Source organism: Oncorhynchus nerka, linkage group LG7 (assembly GCF_034236695.1).
Source record: "Oncorhynchus nerka isolate Pitt River linkage group LG7, Oner_Uvic_2.0, whole genome shotgun sequence".
Lineage (NCBI taxonomy): Eukaryota > Metazoa > Chordata > Actinopteri > Salmoniformes > Salmonidae > Oncorhynchus > Oncorhynchus nerka.
In genome coordinates, this window is record NC_088402.1 from 40,376,707 (window position 1) to 40,396,939 (window position 20,233).

The 20,233-nt window shown below is 42.0% G+C and overlaps 1 protein-coding gene across 1 annotated transcript; it reads right to left on the reverse strand.

Annotated features, from left to right (window-relative positions):
• Positions 1–1,084: 1,084 nt before the first annotated feature.
• Positions 1,085–12,475, reverse strand: shisa7b (shisa family member 7). The gene is made up of 5 exons (XM_029663533.2): positions 9,053–12,475; positions 8,608–8,762; positions 8,239–8,304; positions 5,968–6,168; positions 1,085–5,437 (listed from the first exon to the last, which is right to left on the reverse strand). Exons 1-5 carry the CDS (start codon positions 9,793–9,795, stop codon positions 4,587–4,589), a joined length of 2,016 nt encoding a protein of 671 aa, XP_029519393.1. The 5' UTR covers positions 9,796–12,475; the 3' UTR covers positions 1,085–4,586.
• Positions 12,476–20,233: the final 7,758 nt, after the last annotated feature.

A 20,233-nucleotide genomic window follows, 5' to 3' on the forward strand; every position in this document is an offset into this window, starting at 1 on the left:
ACATAATTACATGCATTTATTTGGTTGAATTATGCATTAGAAAACAGCAACGTTATTAATATTCAAATACATTTTTAGTCTAGGAAATAGAGTGAATACATTTTTTAAAGGAAATATTGCCAGATTAGTTTCCATGTGTGCTCATACTGACATCATTCATACTGAAGCCACAAGGGTGACAAAGGGGGGGAAAAAGAACAAATGACTTCATGTTTTGGTATAAGAAAGGTTGAGAGAACAATATCAAAGTGGCTCACATATTACTAGACACTTAACAGATGTGCATCACATATGTGAAGTAAAGCAATTAGAAATAATTAGTTCAGAGCATTTGGCCCAGAGAGTTTTATGTTCCTGGAATTTTAAGCAAACGAGTAGTGTAATTATAGGGCCATTTTCAGAATTTACATCCAGTTTGAATACTTTAAAGGCACAACCCATTTTTCATCCAAATGGCAGCCCTGCTACTTGATGGGGCTGGATAAATGAAACCACTGTCAAATTCAAGGAGATATGGATGCAAGCTTTTACAGTCCATGAAATTGACATATTTTTAAGCAATACATGTTTGTTTCTTTACAAAGGCATTGTTACAAACATATTTTGGGTTATGATGGGTAAGTCAATTGTGGGCTATTCAATTCGTGAGGTATTTGAATAATTGTATTATTTAACAATCAATGGATACATATAATTAATTTAAATTATGTTGAACAGCAGTACATTTAGCATATTGCACGTTTGAAAATTAATTTTCTCTCCCGTAATTGCTGACCTAACTTTAGGACAAGGATTGCTGACCTAACTGAAAGACAGGGCTCAGCACCGCCATATAGCTGCAGCATCACCTGCTCATTTATATCTGATCAGAGATTAGGAAGGGTAAATGGAGGGACAATCTGCCTGTCGGTTTGCCTGTTTATCTTCTGTCTGTCTTTATGTGTTTCCTATCCATCATTGATCAGTCAGTCCAACCGTAAGACAAAAAGCCAAAGTGATTTGAATCGAACAATCACAATTATAACTTGTGTTTCACCTGTCCTAAAGTTTGATCAACACCAATAACCCAGTGGACAAAAATGAGTCATTGTGGATATTTTTTTAATTGTTATTAACAATTGAACAGTACGATTCTACAAATGCGAGAATTGACCAATAACCAAAATAAGGGTTGCACGCTTGTAAGAGCTTCACTTAATATTCTTGGAAACAGACATGGGGATAATGTATTAGATGAATCCCTATACATTTTTCTGAGGTATGCCAAATTACTTGGGGGATACAATGTAGCCCCGCCTCCTCCTCACACCGCAATACAATTAGGGGCCAATGAAGCACCTCCTTCCATCTAAAAAACCTCACGCCACTAACTGTCACCCCACGAGCCACACACAAAAACAAACATTGTATACCACAACCTCCCTCTTACCTCCACACACACACACACACACACACACACACACACACACACACATTAATCAACAGTACATTTGCAGGCACACAGATTAATGAGCACGTACTCAACTAAAACATAATCACAACATCAGTATACCTCCAAATGTACAATAAAAACATACATTGAAAATATAATTGAATCTTCGTGTGACATAAATATATTTAGCCTTTCTTAATTTTAGTTGAACAAGATTCTAGTTATGGAATCTGACGTTTCCTCTCTGTAAAAATCATCGGGCCATTCTAGTCCTATAACTGGTTATCCATAATCATGTCAAACAACAAGGCAAGCCACAATACATTCTCCAAACTATTCTAGCAAAATCCTCATTCTTTACAATAAAGAGTAAAGTTCTTGAAAAGAGTGACATTCCGGTTACATAAATGTAATCTTGTAACGAAATGCACACATTTTTTTACCAAAAATGTTAACAATGTAATTTTATAGCTTTTGCTCTGCAACTTGAAATTTGAGAAACATTTTTTGTTGTTGTTCCATTTGCTTTGGTGAACGTAGCTTAACAAGGAAAGCTGTGAAGCATGTCCTTTGTGATATTAGGCTTTTGAATCCAAAAAGCCAATATGAATAATGAGATCATAGCCTTGGGTTTTAAATAGTTTGTGGATTTTTTGAAAAACACAAATTGTCTTACTTGTAATATCCCAAGTCAGATCAAATGTGAGATTCATCATTCCTGAAAAGACATTGAAATACACACACGGCAAATACAGACGCATGTACATTAGACATACACGCCATGACGTCATATGTCAGCACTATGACATCATCAACACTGGCTTTGACATCTTCATGCGGTTTGTCTTTTCACTTTGATTGCATCAGGGTTTTTTCCATCAAGAATACAAAGGTTAAAATCCATTAGGAAGTTCAATATTCAAAATCCAGGAAACATTGAGCTTCACAGAGAATAAAACAAATCAATAGGGATAACTAAAAATCATGGTGATAATAATAAATCAGAGTAAATCTATAGTAAACATAATCATGACGATAAACACACAAACACATATCGTAGTTTTAAAAACGTTGTCTGAAAGTTCCATCAATCAATTTTTGCCTTTATCCATTCACAGTTAAAGGGGAGAGCCGAAATACTATACAAAGATTTGAAGTAAATACAATGATCTGCTTGTCCTTTCAATCAAAGTGGAGAGTCCAACCCTTTTAAAAATGGACAGTAACAACCACATCTTCCATCTTTTAACCAGATAACTGTGAAACACACACACAAATAAGAATGTTACAAATGTTTGCAAATGTACCTAAATATGACATGTCCACCTCCACCCCTGCAATGTAAAAAATGATGGTATGATTGGCTTGTCACACTCAATGTCAACCTCACAAGGGCACAAAGTAGCTTTGCAGAATTTACTGTTTTCTTCACACTTACAAAATATGTCTGTCATTTCTGCAGTGTTACACAAACTGTCTCCAATATTGACACGGAAAAATTTAAAAGCCAACAAAGTACAGACCACAGACACACAAAAGAGTTTTCAGAATAGCCCTTGGTGTTAAGCGTCCATTGTTCCCTGTTCCCCCTTTCCAACCTGTCTCCAAATATTGTGAACAGCTGGAGTTTCAGAAACAGTAATAATATGTGGAATTCAGAGAAGACTGTGAGTAGTGTATATGAACTACTGACAAATCAATTTATTACCTCACAATCTGTGGTAAACAGCTCAGAAAGTATCATCAATGGAACAGGAGCTTGACTGGTTTTGGGGACCCATGGGCAAGTATAGCTAAACAAAGCCTTTGCATTAGCCACTCTGTATGGCAGTGTCCCTCAAATTTAACACAACTTCACTGAGCTTTCATTCTCATCTTATGTGGTCAACAGATTTGTCACCTTTCTTTTTCTTTCGGGTGGTCTTTATCTCCTTAAAACAATGACTGACATTGTGTGTCGAATAACAGTGTCAAAGAATTTCTGTGTGACTATAAATGTAACTGGAATCAGCTCTACAGTTTGGAAACTGACCTCAGAGCTGTGAAGGGACTGACCGTTGCCGTGGAAATGCTCATTAGTGACTTATGTCTCTTTGGGAGTGACAGCCGTCACATCGACCAGCCAGCCAATCAGGCGAGGGTGCAAAGGTGATTCAGCAAAGTGATGTTTGTGTCAAATCATTATAATAACTGAGAAAATCCAGCCATAATCAAGAGATTAACTTATACATGACCTTATACAAAATGTCTGCAGACTAAGTTATGGCTGTAGTGTTAGATTGTGGTATCTAGCAACAGTACTCCAAATCTGTCTATTGTCAATTCTTCCAATCAAAATTAGGAAAGTGACGATTGGCAACTCAAATGTCCACTCAGTGTCAGTCATTCAGTCATCAGGCTATAGCATATACACACAGAATATACATACTGTCCAACGGGGCTTTATTCTTTTACAAAAAAAACAAAAAAAATGTACAGTCCTGTATTTTTTACAAAAGTCAAACAACCATCACATTGTTCTGTACTCCATTGACATCTGTGTCTGTTCAGATTCAAAGACAGGATTTTTGTCTCTGTCAGCTAGAGGTTTCACGACAAGAAACTCAATAACCATTTCATAATTTTGACCCAAGCAGGATCCACAAGTAAAAGCCATCTTGTCCTAGGATCCTTTTCAATTGCACAAAAAACTTTTTTAAATTGTTCATTTTTTACTCTATACATGGCCATTTTTCTTTCTCCCTCCTCAACAATATAGTTGAATATTCTCTTTCCCAGGAATCAAATCAATGGGCTTCATTCAATCTTCTCTAATAATTCAATTTTTCTCAATGGTTTCTTCCTATCATTGCCCTTTTCTGTGTTTCCTAGCAACAGGTAACAATGGCATCCACTCTTCTCTCACGTCTTTCCTTCTCTGGTCTTCAACACACTCATCTGAGGCGGTTGATGGGACGCACTGTCCTCGTCATATCCTTCTCTCTCTCTCTCATCAGCTTGCCCATGTCTCTCTTCTTGTTTCTCCTTCTATTCACCTTTCTCTCCATCATGCCCCAATTGACCTTTCCTTATACTCTTCTTTCTATGTGAACACTTTCAGCTCGAACATTCTCAACGCGACCTTCATCACTCCTTCTCCGTTGTCTCTACTCTCTCACACCGTCACCTCGTTCTTACTAGCCGTTCTCAATGTCTGGCCCCCTCCTCCTCCCCCAGGGATGTATTGGAGCTGTTCGATGGTGTTCTGCCTCTTGGTGGCGAATGCCATCCTCCGTGCGTTGTGGCCCCCGATGGTCCCCGCCCCGCTCCCTGGTCCTACCCCGGCCCCTGATCCGTGCCCATGAGGGTCCCCCCAGCTTCCTGCCGGATGGCCCGCCACGCTCATCTCCAGCTCGTGGCCCGATGTGGGGTGGGAGTTCATCTTGATCATGTGATGGCGGTCCAGCGAGGGTGTGACGCAGACGTTCTGCTGTGATTGGGCTTTGTGGCTGAGGCATCCCATGGTCGGGACCCCCATCCCCACAAAGTCACCCATGCCCCCCATACCCACCATACCACCCAACCCTGGCATGCCCATGCCCCCCATCCTCTCCTCCAGACGGTCGGGCGAGACTAGGAGCCTCTCGTGGGACTTGCGAAGCGTCTGTGAGGTGGAGCTCTTGGTCATAGCCTTGTAGTACTGGTGTTGCTGGTTCTTGGAGAGTCTGGAGAGGGTGTTGCCCTCACCAAGTGCCAGGAGCTGGTCCTGGGACATGACCCTCCGCGGGGGCTTGTCGAAGGCGGGCTGGTACCCCAACGACTGGGCTGGCAGAGGGTAGGGGTTGGGGGTGGATGTAGGCACGTGAATCCGTGGCCGGGAGGAGTGGAAGGGAAGGGTGCCCCTGGCTCCGAGAGTGTAGTCACCGCCCCAGTGGAGGTGGTGCTGGGAGGAGTGGAATGACGGAGGGGCGTTGTTAGGCCGTCGCTTTGATGTGTGGTAGCCAGAGTAGTCGTCCAGATCTTTCTCTGTTTTTTGGGAGGGGTGGGGGTTGAGTAAAAGAAAAAAGAGGGAGGATGAAAGAAAGAAATGTTGAAATGACAGTTAGTGAAATTCATTTATTATAAGGTAAAACAAAGTGTTCAACATTTCTCTCCCTTAGAAGACTTTCCTTAGACTGAGCTCCCTGAGAGCCAATTTAAATGTGACCTTTAGGCAACCGTTACAATCCCCCAATGCATCCTCCATATAATCTAGCTTTCAGGGGCACCCGTTCGAGACAAACAAGCGTTTATCGACGCCCATTCTATAGACTATAGCAGCCTACATTAAGGCACATCGAAAGGTAATACATCCTCGGCTGCTGCCTCTCGCCTGTTATGCCTTCTTCCACACACACACACACACACATACACACACACATATATATATATCTCTGGAGCTCTCTCTAGCCACCGCCTCCAGTTGCCTTCCTCCCAGCAGCGGCTGCCACCCAGACATCCAGCCCTCTCTCCGGGCCCCCGCCCCACTGCCCCTCCCCCACCGCTCCCCTCCTCACCGAGCTTCTTCAGGGAGCTGTAGCGGTTGATCTCAGGTTTCATGGCCACCTCGTAGGAGGGGGGCAACTGGGCCAGGTTGTGGAAGGAGTGCGAGAAAGGGGGCTGTGGGTGTAAGTGCAGGCCGGAGCTGTTGTTGTGCTTGCTGGTGAGGAGGGTCCCCGTGGAGGCTAGCTGGGCGTTGTTCATGCGGGGCACGCGCTCTGGAAGAGGAAGAGGAGGAAGACATAGGAGAGCATCAACCAGGGACCTAACTAACACATACAGTACATAGGGCTACATTTAGATTGACATGTTAACATAATATGAGGACATTTATTAAGGACCTAACACATACATTATATAGGGCTACATTTAGAATGACATGTTAACATAATATATATGAGTACATTAACCAGGGATCTAACACATACAGTATATAGGGCTACATTTAGAATGTCATGTTAACATAATATGAGGACATTTATTAAGGACCTAACACATACATTATATAGGGCTACATTTAGAATGACATGTTAACATAATATATATGAGTACATTAGTTAAGGACCTAACAGAGTTCCTTCGGAAAGTATTCAGACCCTTTGACTTTTTCACTATTATGTTACGTTACAGCCTTGTTCTAAAATAGATCAAATAAACTCCTCAGCAATCTACACACAATATGCCATAATGACAAAGCAAAAACAGGTTTTTAGAAATTGTTTGATATTTATGAAAAAAACAAACAACAGAAATACCTTATTTACATAAGTATTCAGACCCTTTGCTATGAGACTCGAAGTTGAGCTCAGGTGCATCCTGTTTCCATTGATCATCCTTGAGATGTTTCTACAACTTGATTGGAGTCCACTTGTGGGAAATTGAATTGAATGGACATGATTTGGAAAGGCCTGATTGGGGGAGTGCTGCAGAGATGGTTGTCATTCTGAAAGGTTCTCCCATCGCCACAGAGGAACTCTAGAGCTCTGTCAGAGTGACCATCGGGTTCTTGGTCACCTCTCTGACCAAGGCCCTTTTCCCTTGATTGCTCAGTTTTGCCGGGCAGCCAGCTCTAAGAAGAGTCTTAGTGGTTCCAAACTTCTTCCATTTAAGAATTATGGAGGCCACTGTGTTCTTGGAGTCCTTCAAAGCCGCAGAAATGTTTTGGTACCTTTTCCCAGATCTGTGCCTTGACACAATCCTGGTTCGAAGCTCTACGGGCAATTCATCCTCATGGCTTGGTTTTTGCTCTGACATGCAGTGTCAACTGTGGGACCTTATATGGACAGGTGTGTGCCTTTCCAAATCATGTCCAATCAATTGAATTTACCACAGGTGGACTCCAATCAATGGAAACAGGATGCACCGGAGTTCAATTTCGAGTCTCATTGCAAAGGGTCTGAATACTTATGTAAATAAGGTATTTCTGTTTTTTATATTCAATAAATTAGCTACAATTTCTCAACCTGTTTTCACTTTGTCATTATGGGGTATTGTGTGTAGATTGCTGAGGATTTTTTATTTTAATTGAATCCATTTTAGAATAATGCTGTAACGTAGCAAAATGTGGAAAAAGTCAAGGGATTTGAATACTTACCGAAGGCACTGTATATATGAGTACTTTTACAAGGACCTAACACACATAAGGTAGGTAGCTACATTAATAATGAGCCAACATGTATAAGTACATTTAAAATGGCCTTACATTTAAAGGTACATATGCAATTGACGAAACGTGCCAATTCCTCACAAATTATTAGTCTTAAAGAACTGCTGCCAATTTGTCATTTGTACGTTTTCAAGTCATTCTAGGACGACTATTACAAAGGTCCCTTGAGCTAATATGTAAAACAAGCCAAGATGATTGTCTCACACTTTGGTCACTGACCATGTACAATAATGGGCAATGACTGCCAATAATGTCTTTCTACCCACTGAGCGAGCACACGGGAGACATTGACCACTGTGGAGTAACACGCGCAGGCTTCGGTAAGTGCAGTAACACACTCAAGCCCAGGCCCACAGTGTAAGTAAGCACGCTTACAACACAAACGGATACAGTACATAGTGCATGCCGAGACACTTGCGAGGGTGACACACAGAATGAGTGGGAGCAGTGAAACGGCGACTGTGTTAAGACAACAGCGACTGTGTTAAGACAACAGCGACTGTGTTAAGACAACAGCGACTGTGTTAAGGAAACACACCCAATGGTACATATACAACACCAGACAGACGTTTCATGAGGCCAACTCACACACCCGCCGGCTGCGTTAGCTAGTTCGGCTTACCCATAGTAGCCGAGTGTTTGGGACTGGAACCAGACACCTGGATAAAATTGTGGTGCAAGTTGCCAACTGCAAGAGAGCACAGCGAACACTGATGGTACTGCCACTCGTATGCGTGTGTGGTGGTGTGTGTGCTGTGGGATTACATGAAGCGTGTTTAAGAGTGCGAGTATGTTGAACGTGACCCCATACAGTCAGCATTACTAGGCTATTGCATCCGCCACCGCTCTCCACCATCATCACCGTAATGGTTCATATATTACTGTATTTCAACGTAACAGCAGTGTTATAAGAGTGTCATTATACCAACAGTGTTAAAACATTGTCATTACAGTGTTGTTATTGTCCCATGCTTTCTGTGGCGTCACTCACTGCGGTTGTCTTTGCTCTGGAGCACCGGGGTGTAAAGGTTCTTGGGGGGACGACCGAGGATGTCGCCGGTGGTGGCGGTGGTAAGGACGGTGCTGTTGTTCCTCTCCCCCTGTTGGACTGGGCTGGCCTGACTCCGTAGGATGTCCACCAGGGCTCTGGGAGAAAGAGGAGAGAAGAGAGGAGGGGAATGAAAAATCATAGACAAGGGCGAGACAGTAGAATAAAAAATAAAAAATATGTAGTATGTAAATGTGTTACTTGTTCGTTGAATGTGGTTCAGTTTCATCACCCTTTTGGGTCTGTGGCTTGTGACCTTAGTGAAACTCAGTAATGTGCGGAATTTAAGACTACAGCCCACTGACAGATCCACGTACACCCGTATGGTCATTTTCAGACACTGCTTACTGATCTTCTGTTCAAAGACACTTGTCCGTTCTTTTCTCACCTGGGCATGTTGATGTCTCTGTTCCGGGGTCGTCGGGATATCTTGTGGAAGGCCACCTTGATGCCCACGGCCACCACCAGGGTGACGGAGATCACCCCGCCGATCACGTACGCCGTGCTGTTGCTCTGCTGCTGCAGCTGCTCCGAGTCTGGGTCACCCCGGTTCCCCGTCGGCGGGGGGTTCGTCGGCGGTGTGTCGAGCCACCCGGGCGACTTGTAGTTGTTACATGACTTCTGGTCCAGGCGGCTACGCTGGTGGTCACAACAGTAGCGGTAGTGGCAGGTGCCGCAGCAGTAGATGTAGGTCCCCTTGGAGCAGTTGAAAGTGTTGTCCAACTGGCCCATGACGTCGTAGTAGGCCCGACACACGTCCACATCCACCAGGCGCCGGGGGGGTGGCGCTACCTGGGCGGCCCCCAGCGGAGGTTTGAGGGCGTCAGCTGCCGTCATGTTCTGAGGGAGCTTGGTTTGGGGGAGGGGCTTTGGGAGCGTTTCGGGTTCTTTCGGCTCACCGTCCTGAGCGTCCTCCATTTCAGCCGCTTTAGGTGCCACCTTTGGCCCCCCCGGGGGCGGCGGCATCGGTTTGTTCCCAAAACCGGTGAGGAGGAACAGGGTGGTGCCGCTGGGGCCGCCGTAGGACGAGCGGCGCTCTGTGGTGATGGTCACGGCGGAAAGGACGAGGCCGGACACAAGGGAAAATATGAGGGAGGTGCTGAACATCCTTTTGTAGGTTCTAGGCCTCATTTTGTCAGCGTTTCTGAGCCAATTCAAAAAATAAAAGGCCCGTCAAGAATTAAAATATGGAGGTCCTCCTCCAAGAGGGATAGTGTTCTCCTCTCCTTCCTTCTTTGAATTTCACTTATGTGTTAAGTGTAAAAAATGTAAAGGCTTACACTCAGGACTTCCGCCTAAATACAGTAAACTAATCCTTTGTTAGTGCTTCCATGTACATGACATACACTAGTGTGGAGGTTTTCACTTAGTTGAGTGATTTTTTTGTTTGTTCAAGCAATAAGTGTGGCGTGTCACGTGTATGTATTTATGTAAACATATCTCTCAAGCTCTCAATACAAATCTATTGTTGTTCATAAGCAGCTTATATCAACTCTGAGGTTATATATTTCTATATTTTAGGCCTATACTGTAGCTATACTTGTGAAAGGACTATTTGAAGTTTGTCTCGACAACTTCAACTTAGCACACAAAAAAAAAAAAACAGAATGATAAGGATGCTGGAAAACGTATAGATTGTAAACACCAGTCAACAAAGTGTTATTTTACAGAATGGTAAGGGGAAATGATTGGAGTTTCTTGATAATTGTGTGGTCTCTACTGTGCAGACCTCACTAAAATGGCAAGTAGGGGTTGTCTTTCTTTGTGATAGGCAGTATTGTCTTGTAAACAAAAATCAATGTGTAAACGTTTCAAACCCTTCGGAGTCGTTTGAACCTAACTGACCTCTGGCACAAAGTTCTGAATAATGTAGCTAGCGAATCCTCTTTGAAGGGAAGGTGTACTCTGTAAACATTAAGCGTTAACTTTTATTTGAGTACTTTTCACCTACGCTTAATCCTATTATCACTGGAATTGGCACATCAGTTTTCTGTTGTAGGTATTTGACCGCACAAACCTTTCTGTAACACTTGAGTCAAAATCCATTTCTAGCTCTTTGCGTGAATTGTAAACAATTTTTCTGGCAGCTTTAGGTGTCTGTACTTCAACATATCAATACATGTGCTCGAACAGATTTGGCACTGTTTATTAACAGCGTTAGCTTGCTAGGGACATTCCTTCTGCACTGAACTGTCCATTTGTTCACAAATAAACTCTTAGAATATTTAGGGAAAGGAAATAGAGGTCGGGTGGTCAATTGAGGAAATATTATTCAGAGAGATTTGAGATTCTTAATTCGGACTCAAATACAGCGGTCAGAAAGTCTACAAGGTTTGCACTATGAGACAAGGACCGATCACAAAGGCCTGTCATGAGGTCCGGTGAATGTGGGTACGGCAGAATTGGACCGAGCAGCATATATAGTTGATACAGACCGGGACCACACAATTCACACCTAACTTAGTGAGAAAGGGAAAACTAAGATATAACACAGTGAGTGACGGACCAAATGAATAAAGGCAGCCGGAGATAGTACAACAATTGTTTGATGAATTAGGAAAATGTGAGAGAGGGAAGGAGGGACGAAATGGGGCTAAGGATCTATGTGCGTTTGATCCCCTTGCGTGAGTGTCTCTGCTCTGAGTTTAACTCGGCCCAACAGAATAGAACGAAGGTGGGCTTGGGCCCGGTTCTGGCAGGACAGCGCGGCTCTGCCCACAGAACAGACATGAAAATGTCTGGATTCATTCGTTCAATGCAGAATATGTGGAGGAAACGTACACTACGAACGGTCACTTTTCAGCCTAACCTAACCTGGGCTGATGACTACAGATACATAGTAATTGTGACCTAAGAAAGAAACGTAGAACAATCTAATGTGAATAGCTTTATAAGCTATTTTCTTATAAATAAAATGGATATGGTATCCTAGTATCATATAATCTCTTCACTGTATCCCTGAATGTATGAGCGCACCTATAGTTGAAAGTCAATATATGAGGTGTTGTCAGTACAAAGAAATCTTAAACTTAGTGAGATGATAGTTGAAAATGCTTGGTCATAGTATGGCAGGTCTAATATGGCTTAATTGTTTCTTTAGTACGTGTTCAAGTTTATCTCTTTTGATAGACAACATCAATACGCTCGGGGGCTGTGTTGCATGTTTTGAGAAAAGAGAACAAAGGTTTGAATATCATTCGGGTTAAAAGGAAAAGGGGGCTTTTCAAATTGTTTAATGTGGCGTGCCTACATGCGCTGTATGGGAGAATGCTGGAGAGATTCTGACAGAAAATAATAAGAAGAAAAAAAATCGAGGAGCGATGGATAAGCAAATGAGCGACAGAATAGCAGCAAGGTCAATTTATCTTGTTATATGTGACTTGTGTTGCACATCAGTCAGTCAAAGCCCAGTTCGATTGATCGCTCTGGGGCTGTGCTGTCAGAGCCCGAGTAAGTTTGTGAGTTAGCACTGCTTACCATGTTCCAGCTAATGCACTACAAACAAATGCAGGCCATCCATTAAAGATTAGTTTAAAAAGCACTTTGGACCAATAATGCACTATTCATTCAAATCTGAAAGATTATAGGAGCAGATTTCTTTTTTTTTTTTTTAACACTGATGTGCGTTTAACACCTCTCTACAGGCATTAGGCTAACTCTCCACAATGTGGTTCTAACTACTTTTTAATTGATATGTTTTGCGTTTGTGTATGCAATGAGCTTCAATGCTATTCTGATGTAATAGGGATCTGAAATGTGTATTTTATGTGTTAGGGAGACTAATTAAAAATGCGTATTTTGAAAAACAGTCGATGCAAATTAAGGTCCAAAATCCCCCCAAAAAAGAAAGAAAACTAAAAAAGGAATGTAGAAAGACCGTTGTAATTAGCAAACACCCTCTGGATCAAAACCGGGTAGAACATCCCCCTAGTTGTTCCACCTGGCCAAGAGTGATGATGATGTAATCCAGGTTTGAGGTTCTTTTTGTTCTTTGCCCTTTACAAATTTCTTCGACTTCTTTATTTCTCATTTGACACTGCAATGAGAAGAAGAGAGCAAGCTGATCAATGGATGACATTTTCTTAGTCCACAGTTTAGCCAAAATGGTTCTATTCTAGGAGAGTTAGGCACAAGACATACAATAGCAGTGGTAATACCAATATTGAACAAGCATACATGATTACTCCTACATAAACAGTTGGCTAATACCTGAAATAAGCAGTAATTAGCTAGTACTAACATTCCCTCTGTTTGGCTAAATCGATTCATATTTCAGATTACGTGATATCCACGGTGTAAAAATGACAATGCATGTTGCATTATTGCATTAATTTAAACCCAACAATTGAGTTGATTCTAATCATCATACTGTCAACAAATCTGTAACAGAATACGATTCGGAAAAGCTCATCCTTTCACACCAGACCTTGAATATCCCAATCGTAGACACCTGAGAACCATCGTCTCATACACTCCTTCTGTTAGATAAGGACCCGCGAGATCACACTACATTAACATCAACTTTGAGAGAATAGACATGTTTTGACTTCAACAAAAAACAGCTAGATGAGACATGATGACGAGAGACACCATGTGGCTAGTACTGACACCGAGAGACGAGTGCCAGGGGAGAAGATTAGGTCGCATGGTAAAGACTAGGCCTCGAGAGGAGAGAAAGGAGCGGAGAAGCCACAGATGTGAGCAGAGTGGGGGGGGGGTTCCCTGAATGGGAGTATCCTGTTGAGATGAGAAGAGGAAAACAGGGAGCAATGCTGGGTTGGGGGCCTAAAAGTGGAGTCTCTTGTGCTGGAAAGTTAAGGGTGCCTTTCAAATCAGTGACGGCCCTGGGGGTCCATTTCCATTATGTCTCCTTGATGCAGCAATTAAGAAGCTACTGACGACAGCTGATCTCCTCGAATGTGAAGCTTTCTAGGCAAACACATCATTTCGACAGACACACCGCTCGGCCTGGCCACAAATAGTGAGATGTTTATGAGTCTGTTCGGGTGCATATGGAACAGAGCATTCCCAACATATATGCTGCCTGAGCATCTGCTGATGCCTGGCCCTGCCGAGCACAGGTCTTAAAGAGACAGTGTAAACGCTGACACACAGCGTGTTAGCTCTACACTGACCCCCCTCGCTCCCACTTCCCTCCCTCCCGCTCTCTCTCTCTCTGCCAGTGAGTGGGCTTGAGCAGGCTCTCTCAGAATAGCACTGCAGCATTGAACGAGAGAGGGAAAGAAAGTGAATGAGCAACACTGTCCACCACTGTTCTCTCTATATACATGTATATATATATACATACGTCTATTGTCTTATCAATGCAATTCGTTGTACAATGGGCTTTGCTTCACCTCTTCTCCTTTCCCAAAGATCTCTCCATCTATCTCGCCCTCCTCCTCCCATGATGCTCAGTGTCAGATGTTTGTCCAGCTCACTGCTCCATCCATCCATCCCCAAGCCTACCTTTTCTCCCTGTCTTTCTCTGAACTGAAGCATGCTGGTTCTTAACGCAGTGCACTAGGACAGTGAGCCTTTGTAATTAGGTGTCAGCATTCAAAGGCCTCCAAAGACAAGACATCATGAATTATGGAAGCAACGTAATTACCGTAGACCTATTACTGACTCCCTTGAAAGTGAACGATAATTACCTTTAATACTGGGAAATGCCATAATATAGTATAAGTGCACAATTATTGAACTATTGTGGCTGTGTCTCAATGTGCCATATCATGTAGCATTCATTGCGCTTAGTCTATATAGACTATTTGTGGGAGATTATATATGGACAAGACTCACACAGCTGAGGTTTTGGGCAGCAAACAGGTGACTATGTGACAATGTTGTCAAAGCAAAACCATTTCCATTCTAACTTCTGCACATGAGCGACCATTATAGCACGGTTGGTGTGTCGACATTTGCATTCTGTGGCATAGTGTGGTAGAGGCCAATTCACACACTTCCATTTTCCATTGATGCTTGGGGACTTAATTTATGGGGGAAACGGACAAGACAGACACAAAATGGGAGGGTATGTTATGGTGGTCGAGGCGCAAAGAGCGAGACTTGTTCACGTGCACGTTTTATTGAGCAATGTTGCAGCACTAAACAGAAACAAAATGAAGGAACGTCTTACCTATGTGTCGCTGGTTGTATTCAGAATGGCAATACGATGATGATCCTTATTTAGATGCGCCCGTCAGGCCCGTCACCATGTTTATTTGAAATGAAACTAGGAACACATATTGCCGCACATCAATTGTTGCAGATTGATGCCAACAAAATAATGCAAATATGCATTGATCAAAAATGGCCCTACACTATGCTGCATCACAATAAAAGCGCATAGATTGGAGTTCACAGGCGTATGCGCTCGTCTCTTTCAAATTACACCCAAATTGTATGTTTTATGGTCAAAATAATTGTTATATAAATAGCAGAAAATCTGCACTCAATTAATAATTTACTTCCATCCTAAATTGCGAGAATCATGTTAATCTATCCAGTCGAACGAGGTTGTGGAAATCCGTTTCAAGCTTTGAAGTTATGCAAAGAGGAGAAAATGATTCAGATGTTGTTCTTAAAAAGTGTTCAAAAGATAGCTTTACCGGTTGTTTTAGTCCATTCACCAACGTTGGATCTTTGTGATTCCCGGAAAATAATTGACCATGCCTACATTTTCATTGTAATTCCAGGTGAGGATGACATTAATTGGTCTCGAAAGACATTTTTCTCTGAATAGACATATAAAATGGCACAATCATTTAAAAAACGAGAGGGAGCGCGTCTGAAATATGTTCTGCTATAATTTAGACCATCACATATTGCTATTTCCTTTTAGCGGTGACTATAATCCTCAATGCGCTCCCCCTTTGCTAAATAGGTTCTACCGCGTTGATGAAATTCGCAAAAAGTGATTGCTCTCACAAAGGTCCGCCACACTAGGTGCTCATTCATTGATTGGCCAATATGGTATTTGTCTACGTTTCCATTTGTTAAGTGGCAATAGTATCTACCAATCGGTGACACACTTTATTTCCAATGAGATATTTTTCTCCAGGAACCATTGGTTTACAACCGGGGATGGAATGGAATAGTTTAAACGCATGCGACAAGAGCGAACAATCAGACGCTTTCAAAAGGGCCAATTTGTCTTTTCAATGTGCCGAACAAAGCTCATTGCAATTAACAGTGGGATGTTTAACTCCTAAAACACTAGCAGAGTGATGGAGGGGGGGGGGGGGGGGATTACACTGCTTTACATTTTTTCATGGGGAATAGATGGAGAAGGAAGAGTCTATGATAATGTAGTGACATTAGTTGCCTTGACAATCGTGTCCCTGTATTTCGGCTAATTATTAATTTGAAGGGAATTAGCAGATGCTTGTTTCCTTCCCGAGTCATTGCCCCATTCACTAACTTCTAATTGTCACACAAACTGTTTCCAAAATCTCTCAGGCATGCCTTCCTCCGTGACATAAATTACAGTATCCTGTGTGCTACATAGAATAAAATAGAACCGAACAGAGACGATTAGAAAATAATATGCTTCAAAGGCTCCCAAAAAGTCCACCATTGGGAAAAGCATTATTATGTGACAGAGGCAGCTATTTCAATCATTGTACCAGAACAGGAGCAGGACTGCATGGCGTCTGGGGCCTCACAGATGGTCTTCTATAACATGGCACATGGTGGCTCTTTCAGCCAGGGTTAGTCAACTGTCCAAATCACCACTTCTCGCCAGTGATTACTCTGAACGTCAACATATCAATGAATTAACCAAACACATCATCAATACTGTCTCCAAAAGGCTAACAAATATGGAAATAGTCATTTTAACAACAAAGGTAATTGCTGACAGAAAGTTTAGCAAATTGCATCTGATTGAAATGTCCAGAGACTCACTTTTCACTCCATAAAAGCCATTTGAGGACAGGCTAAAAGAGAACCCCTGTGAACCAGCCACAGGAAATGCTCCCCACCTGAACAGGAAATGGAGAATTCTCAGGGGTATCTACACAGTCAATGGGCAAGCCCACCCATATGAAGCTGATAGGGTGTTGGTGTTGAGTGACTGCACCTCACAATGATTATGTGTAGACATTTACATTTTACATTTAAGTCATTTAGCAGACGCTCTTATCTAGAGCGACTTACAAATTAGACTTCGGGCAATGTGTTACAATGTGTTGTTTAGTAGTATTACTCCTAGATTCAAATAAAGAGACATGTTTGGCTAGTCCTTGATGGCATTACAAGAGCCTGTTGGTGGCTATGCCAAAATTATACTGGAATACAGAGTACGTTGGTCGAAAGCGTACTGTAATGGAAGTTAGTAATGGCTGACTTATTACTCATTTCAGGCTTTGGGTCAAGCTTTGAACCCGCCCCCTCCTGACCCAACATCCCCCAAGGGTTCATTTGATTGGGTTTTTGCTGCGGAATGTCTTTATAATTTTTATTTTTATTAGACTGCATTTAGTGACAGTCCAAAGTATTACACAGTAATACAACATGCAGAATGCATATTTTGGGGTGTAACTACAAAGCATATGGATGTATACAGTATATGAACCATTGAACAAATTAGTATTAAAGGATCAAATCTAGGTCACTTGGAGACAGAGAGCTAACAGCAAGCTCCCAGATGTGACGTGAGAGAGAGTTAAGGCATAAGGAGCCTTTCCTTGCCACTTGCGTCACTTCCTCCATTCCACGTCTAGAGGGCAAAAGAGAAGTATCGTCACTATCGCTATGCAGGTCTCTCAGTAGTAGACCTGCCAGAACTCTATTCAGTCAACAGAGCAGGATGACTCAAAGTGTCCTCTGGACAGGATGGAGTCGGAGTGCGTCACACACACACAAACACAAACCAACTTCAGATACACAGGGCCAAGCATTCCTTGCTCTCAAACATCTTCAGGCGGTAGTCTACGACCAGGTAAATCATGTCATTCAGACAATGACAAAGCGCTCTACACTGCACTTTGTGGTGCACAGCTGAGGAATGGAGATGCAGAAATGTAACCATTATCATATTCATAGACGTATTCAGACCCCTTGACTTATTCCACATTTTGTTACGTTACATTTAGAATGTATGTATATATTTTGTAATCCCTCGTCAATCTACACACAGCACCACATAATGATAAAGCAAAAACAAGTTTTTAGAAATGTTAGCAATAAAAAATACTAAAATATCACATTTACATACAGTGGGGCAAAAAAGTATTTAGTCAGCCACCAATTGTGCAAGTTCTCCCACTAACAGATGAGAGAGGCCCTGGCTCTGTACCATCACTCATTCATATATCCTTATGTACATATTCTTTATCCCCTTACACTGTGTATAAGACAGTAGTCTTGGAATTGTTAGTTAGATTACTTGTTGGTTATCACTGCATTGTCGGAACTAGAAGCACAAGCATTTCGCTACACTCGCATTAACATCTGCTAACCATGTGTATGTGACAAATAAAATTTGATTTGATTTGATTTGGCTATTGATGCAAGGACTGACCATGACCTTGAGATCAGATGTATAGTTTTAACCATGTTGAGGACATATGCAGTGCATTCGGAAAGTATTCAGACCCCTTCCCTTTTCCCACATTTTGTTACATTCAGTCTTATTCTAAAATGGATGAAATAAAAAAAATCCTCATCAATATACAGTGGGGCAAATAAGTATTTAGTCAGCCACCAATTGTGCAAGTTCTCCCACTTAAAAAGATTAGGCCTGTAATTTTAATCATAGGTACACTTCAACTATGACAGACAAAATGAGAAAAAAAAAATCCAGAAAATCACATTGTAGGATTTTTTATGAATTTATTTGCAAATTATGGTGGAAAATAAGTATTTGGTCACCTACAAACAAGCAAGATTTATGGCTCTCACAGACCTGTAACTTCTTCTTTAAGAGGCTCCTCTGTCCTCCACTCGTTACCTGTATTAATAGCACCTGTTTGAACTTGTTATCAGTATAAAAGACACCTGTCCTCAACCAGTCACACTCCAAACTCCACTATGGCCAAAACCAAAGAGCTGTCAAAGGACACCAGAAACAAAATTGTAGACCTGTACCAGGCTGGGAAGACTGAATCTGCAATAGGTAAGCAGCTTGGTTTGAAGAAATCAACTGTGGGAGCAATTATTAGGAAATGGAAGACATACAAGACCACTGATAATCTCCCTCGATCTGGGGATCGAGAACGGTGAGCAAAAATCCCAGAACCACACGGGGGGACCAAGTGAATGACCTGCAGAGAGCTGGGACCAAAGTAATAAAGCCTACCATCAGTAACACACTACGCCGCCAGGGACTCAAATCCTGCAGTGCCAGACGTGTCCCCCTGCTTAAGTCAGTACATGTCCAGGCCCGTCTGAAGTTTGCTAGAGAGCATTTTGATGATCCAGAAGAAGATTGGGCGAATGTCATATGGTCAGATGTTTCTCTCATTTAGTTTGTCATAGTTGGAAGTGTAACTATGATGAAAATTACAGGCCTCTCTCATCTGTTAGTGGGAGAACTTGCACAATTGGTGGCTGACTAAATACTTTTTTGCCCCACTGTATGTAAATGTGATATTTTAGTATTTTTTATTGCTAACATTTCTAAAAACTTGTTTTTGCTTTATCATTATGTGGTGCTGTGTGTAGATTGACGAGGGATTACAAAATATATACATACATTCTAAATGTAACGTAACAAAATGTGGAATAAGTCAAGGGGTCTGAATACTTTCCGGATGCACTGTAGTGTTTGTTTACAATCAATTGTTTACAAACATTGGAGTAAAACAAGCTTGTATTTTGGGTACAGATGGTGTAGGGCAGAACTAAACTCGTGAGACATTTAGAAGTTGAATTCTTCAATAATCAAATGGGTAGATTGTACAAGTACAAATAGAGCAACTGCAGATTGCCCCATTAAAAGAGCTTGTCCTTACAGGCTTGCTGCAAGTCTTTTCACGCTGCTTATTAGTGCAGATGCCATGCATAACCTAGAGCAGCGTGAGTTAAGTGCATAAGCCTAGCATCAGCACGCAGTGTTCCTAAATCTGGAACAGCAGGTAACTGCGTCTATTGTTACCTCGGTAGACACCTATTCTCTCTGTAGAATAGAGTACCCTACTCCAGTTTTAAAAAGCACCCGTCAACCTTCCATCAAACGGTAGAACTATCCCATGAATATTGCATTCAGTCGTAATCCTTTTTAAGGTGTGACCACGTGTATTGCTTAGAACATAAAAAGTGGAATCCATGCATGCTTATGACAAGTCTTGTAATACATTATAACTGCATCATACCTGCTTTTAAGTTAAATGTTACCACTTCAACCATACAATTTTGGCTGCCCCCTCTTGTTTCTTTGTATTTACATTGCTCCATTGAGCGCCTATGTTTTCCTCTCCTTGTCTCAACATACCTTATGATAAACGCCGCACAACACAACATATGGTTGCTGATGTGTTCAACAACAAGATGGCTGCTGAGGCTCTCTTGGGAGACTGGCCCTGCATACACTACATGTGGTAAATGTAAATGTCATGTAGCATTC

Excerpts from the sequence above, each read along its gene's own strand:
- shisa7b (XM_029663533.2), bottom strand. The coding sequence starts at position 9,795 with ATGAGGCCTAGAACCTACAAAAGGATGTTCAGCACCTCCCTCATATTT. Across the intron at positions 8,763-9,052 it reads AGAGACATCAACATGCCCAG|AGCCCTGGTGGACATCCTAC; the intron begins GTGAGAAAAGAA and ends TCTTTCTCCCAG. Across the intron at positions 8,305-8,607 it reads CCAGAGCAAAGACAACCGCA|TTGGCAACTTGCACCACAAT; the intron begins GTGAGTGACGCC and ends GCTCTCTTGCAG.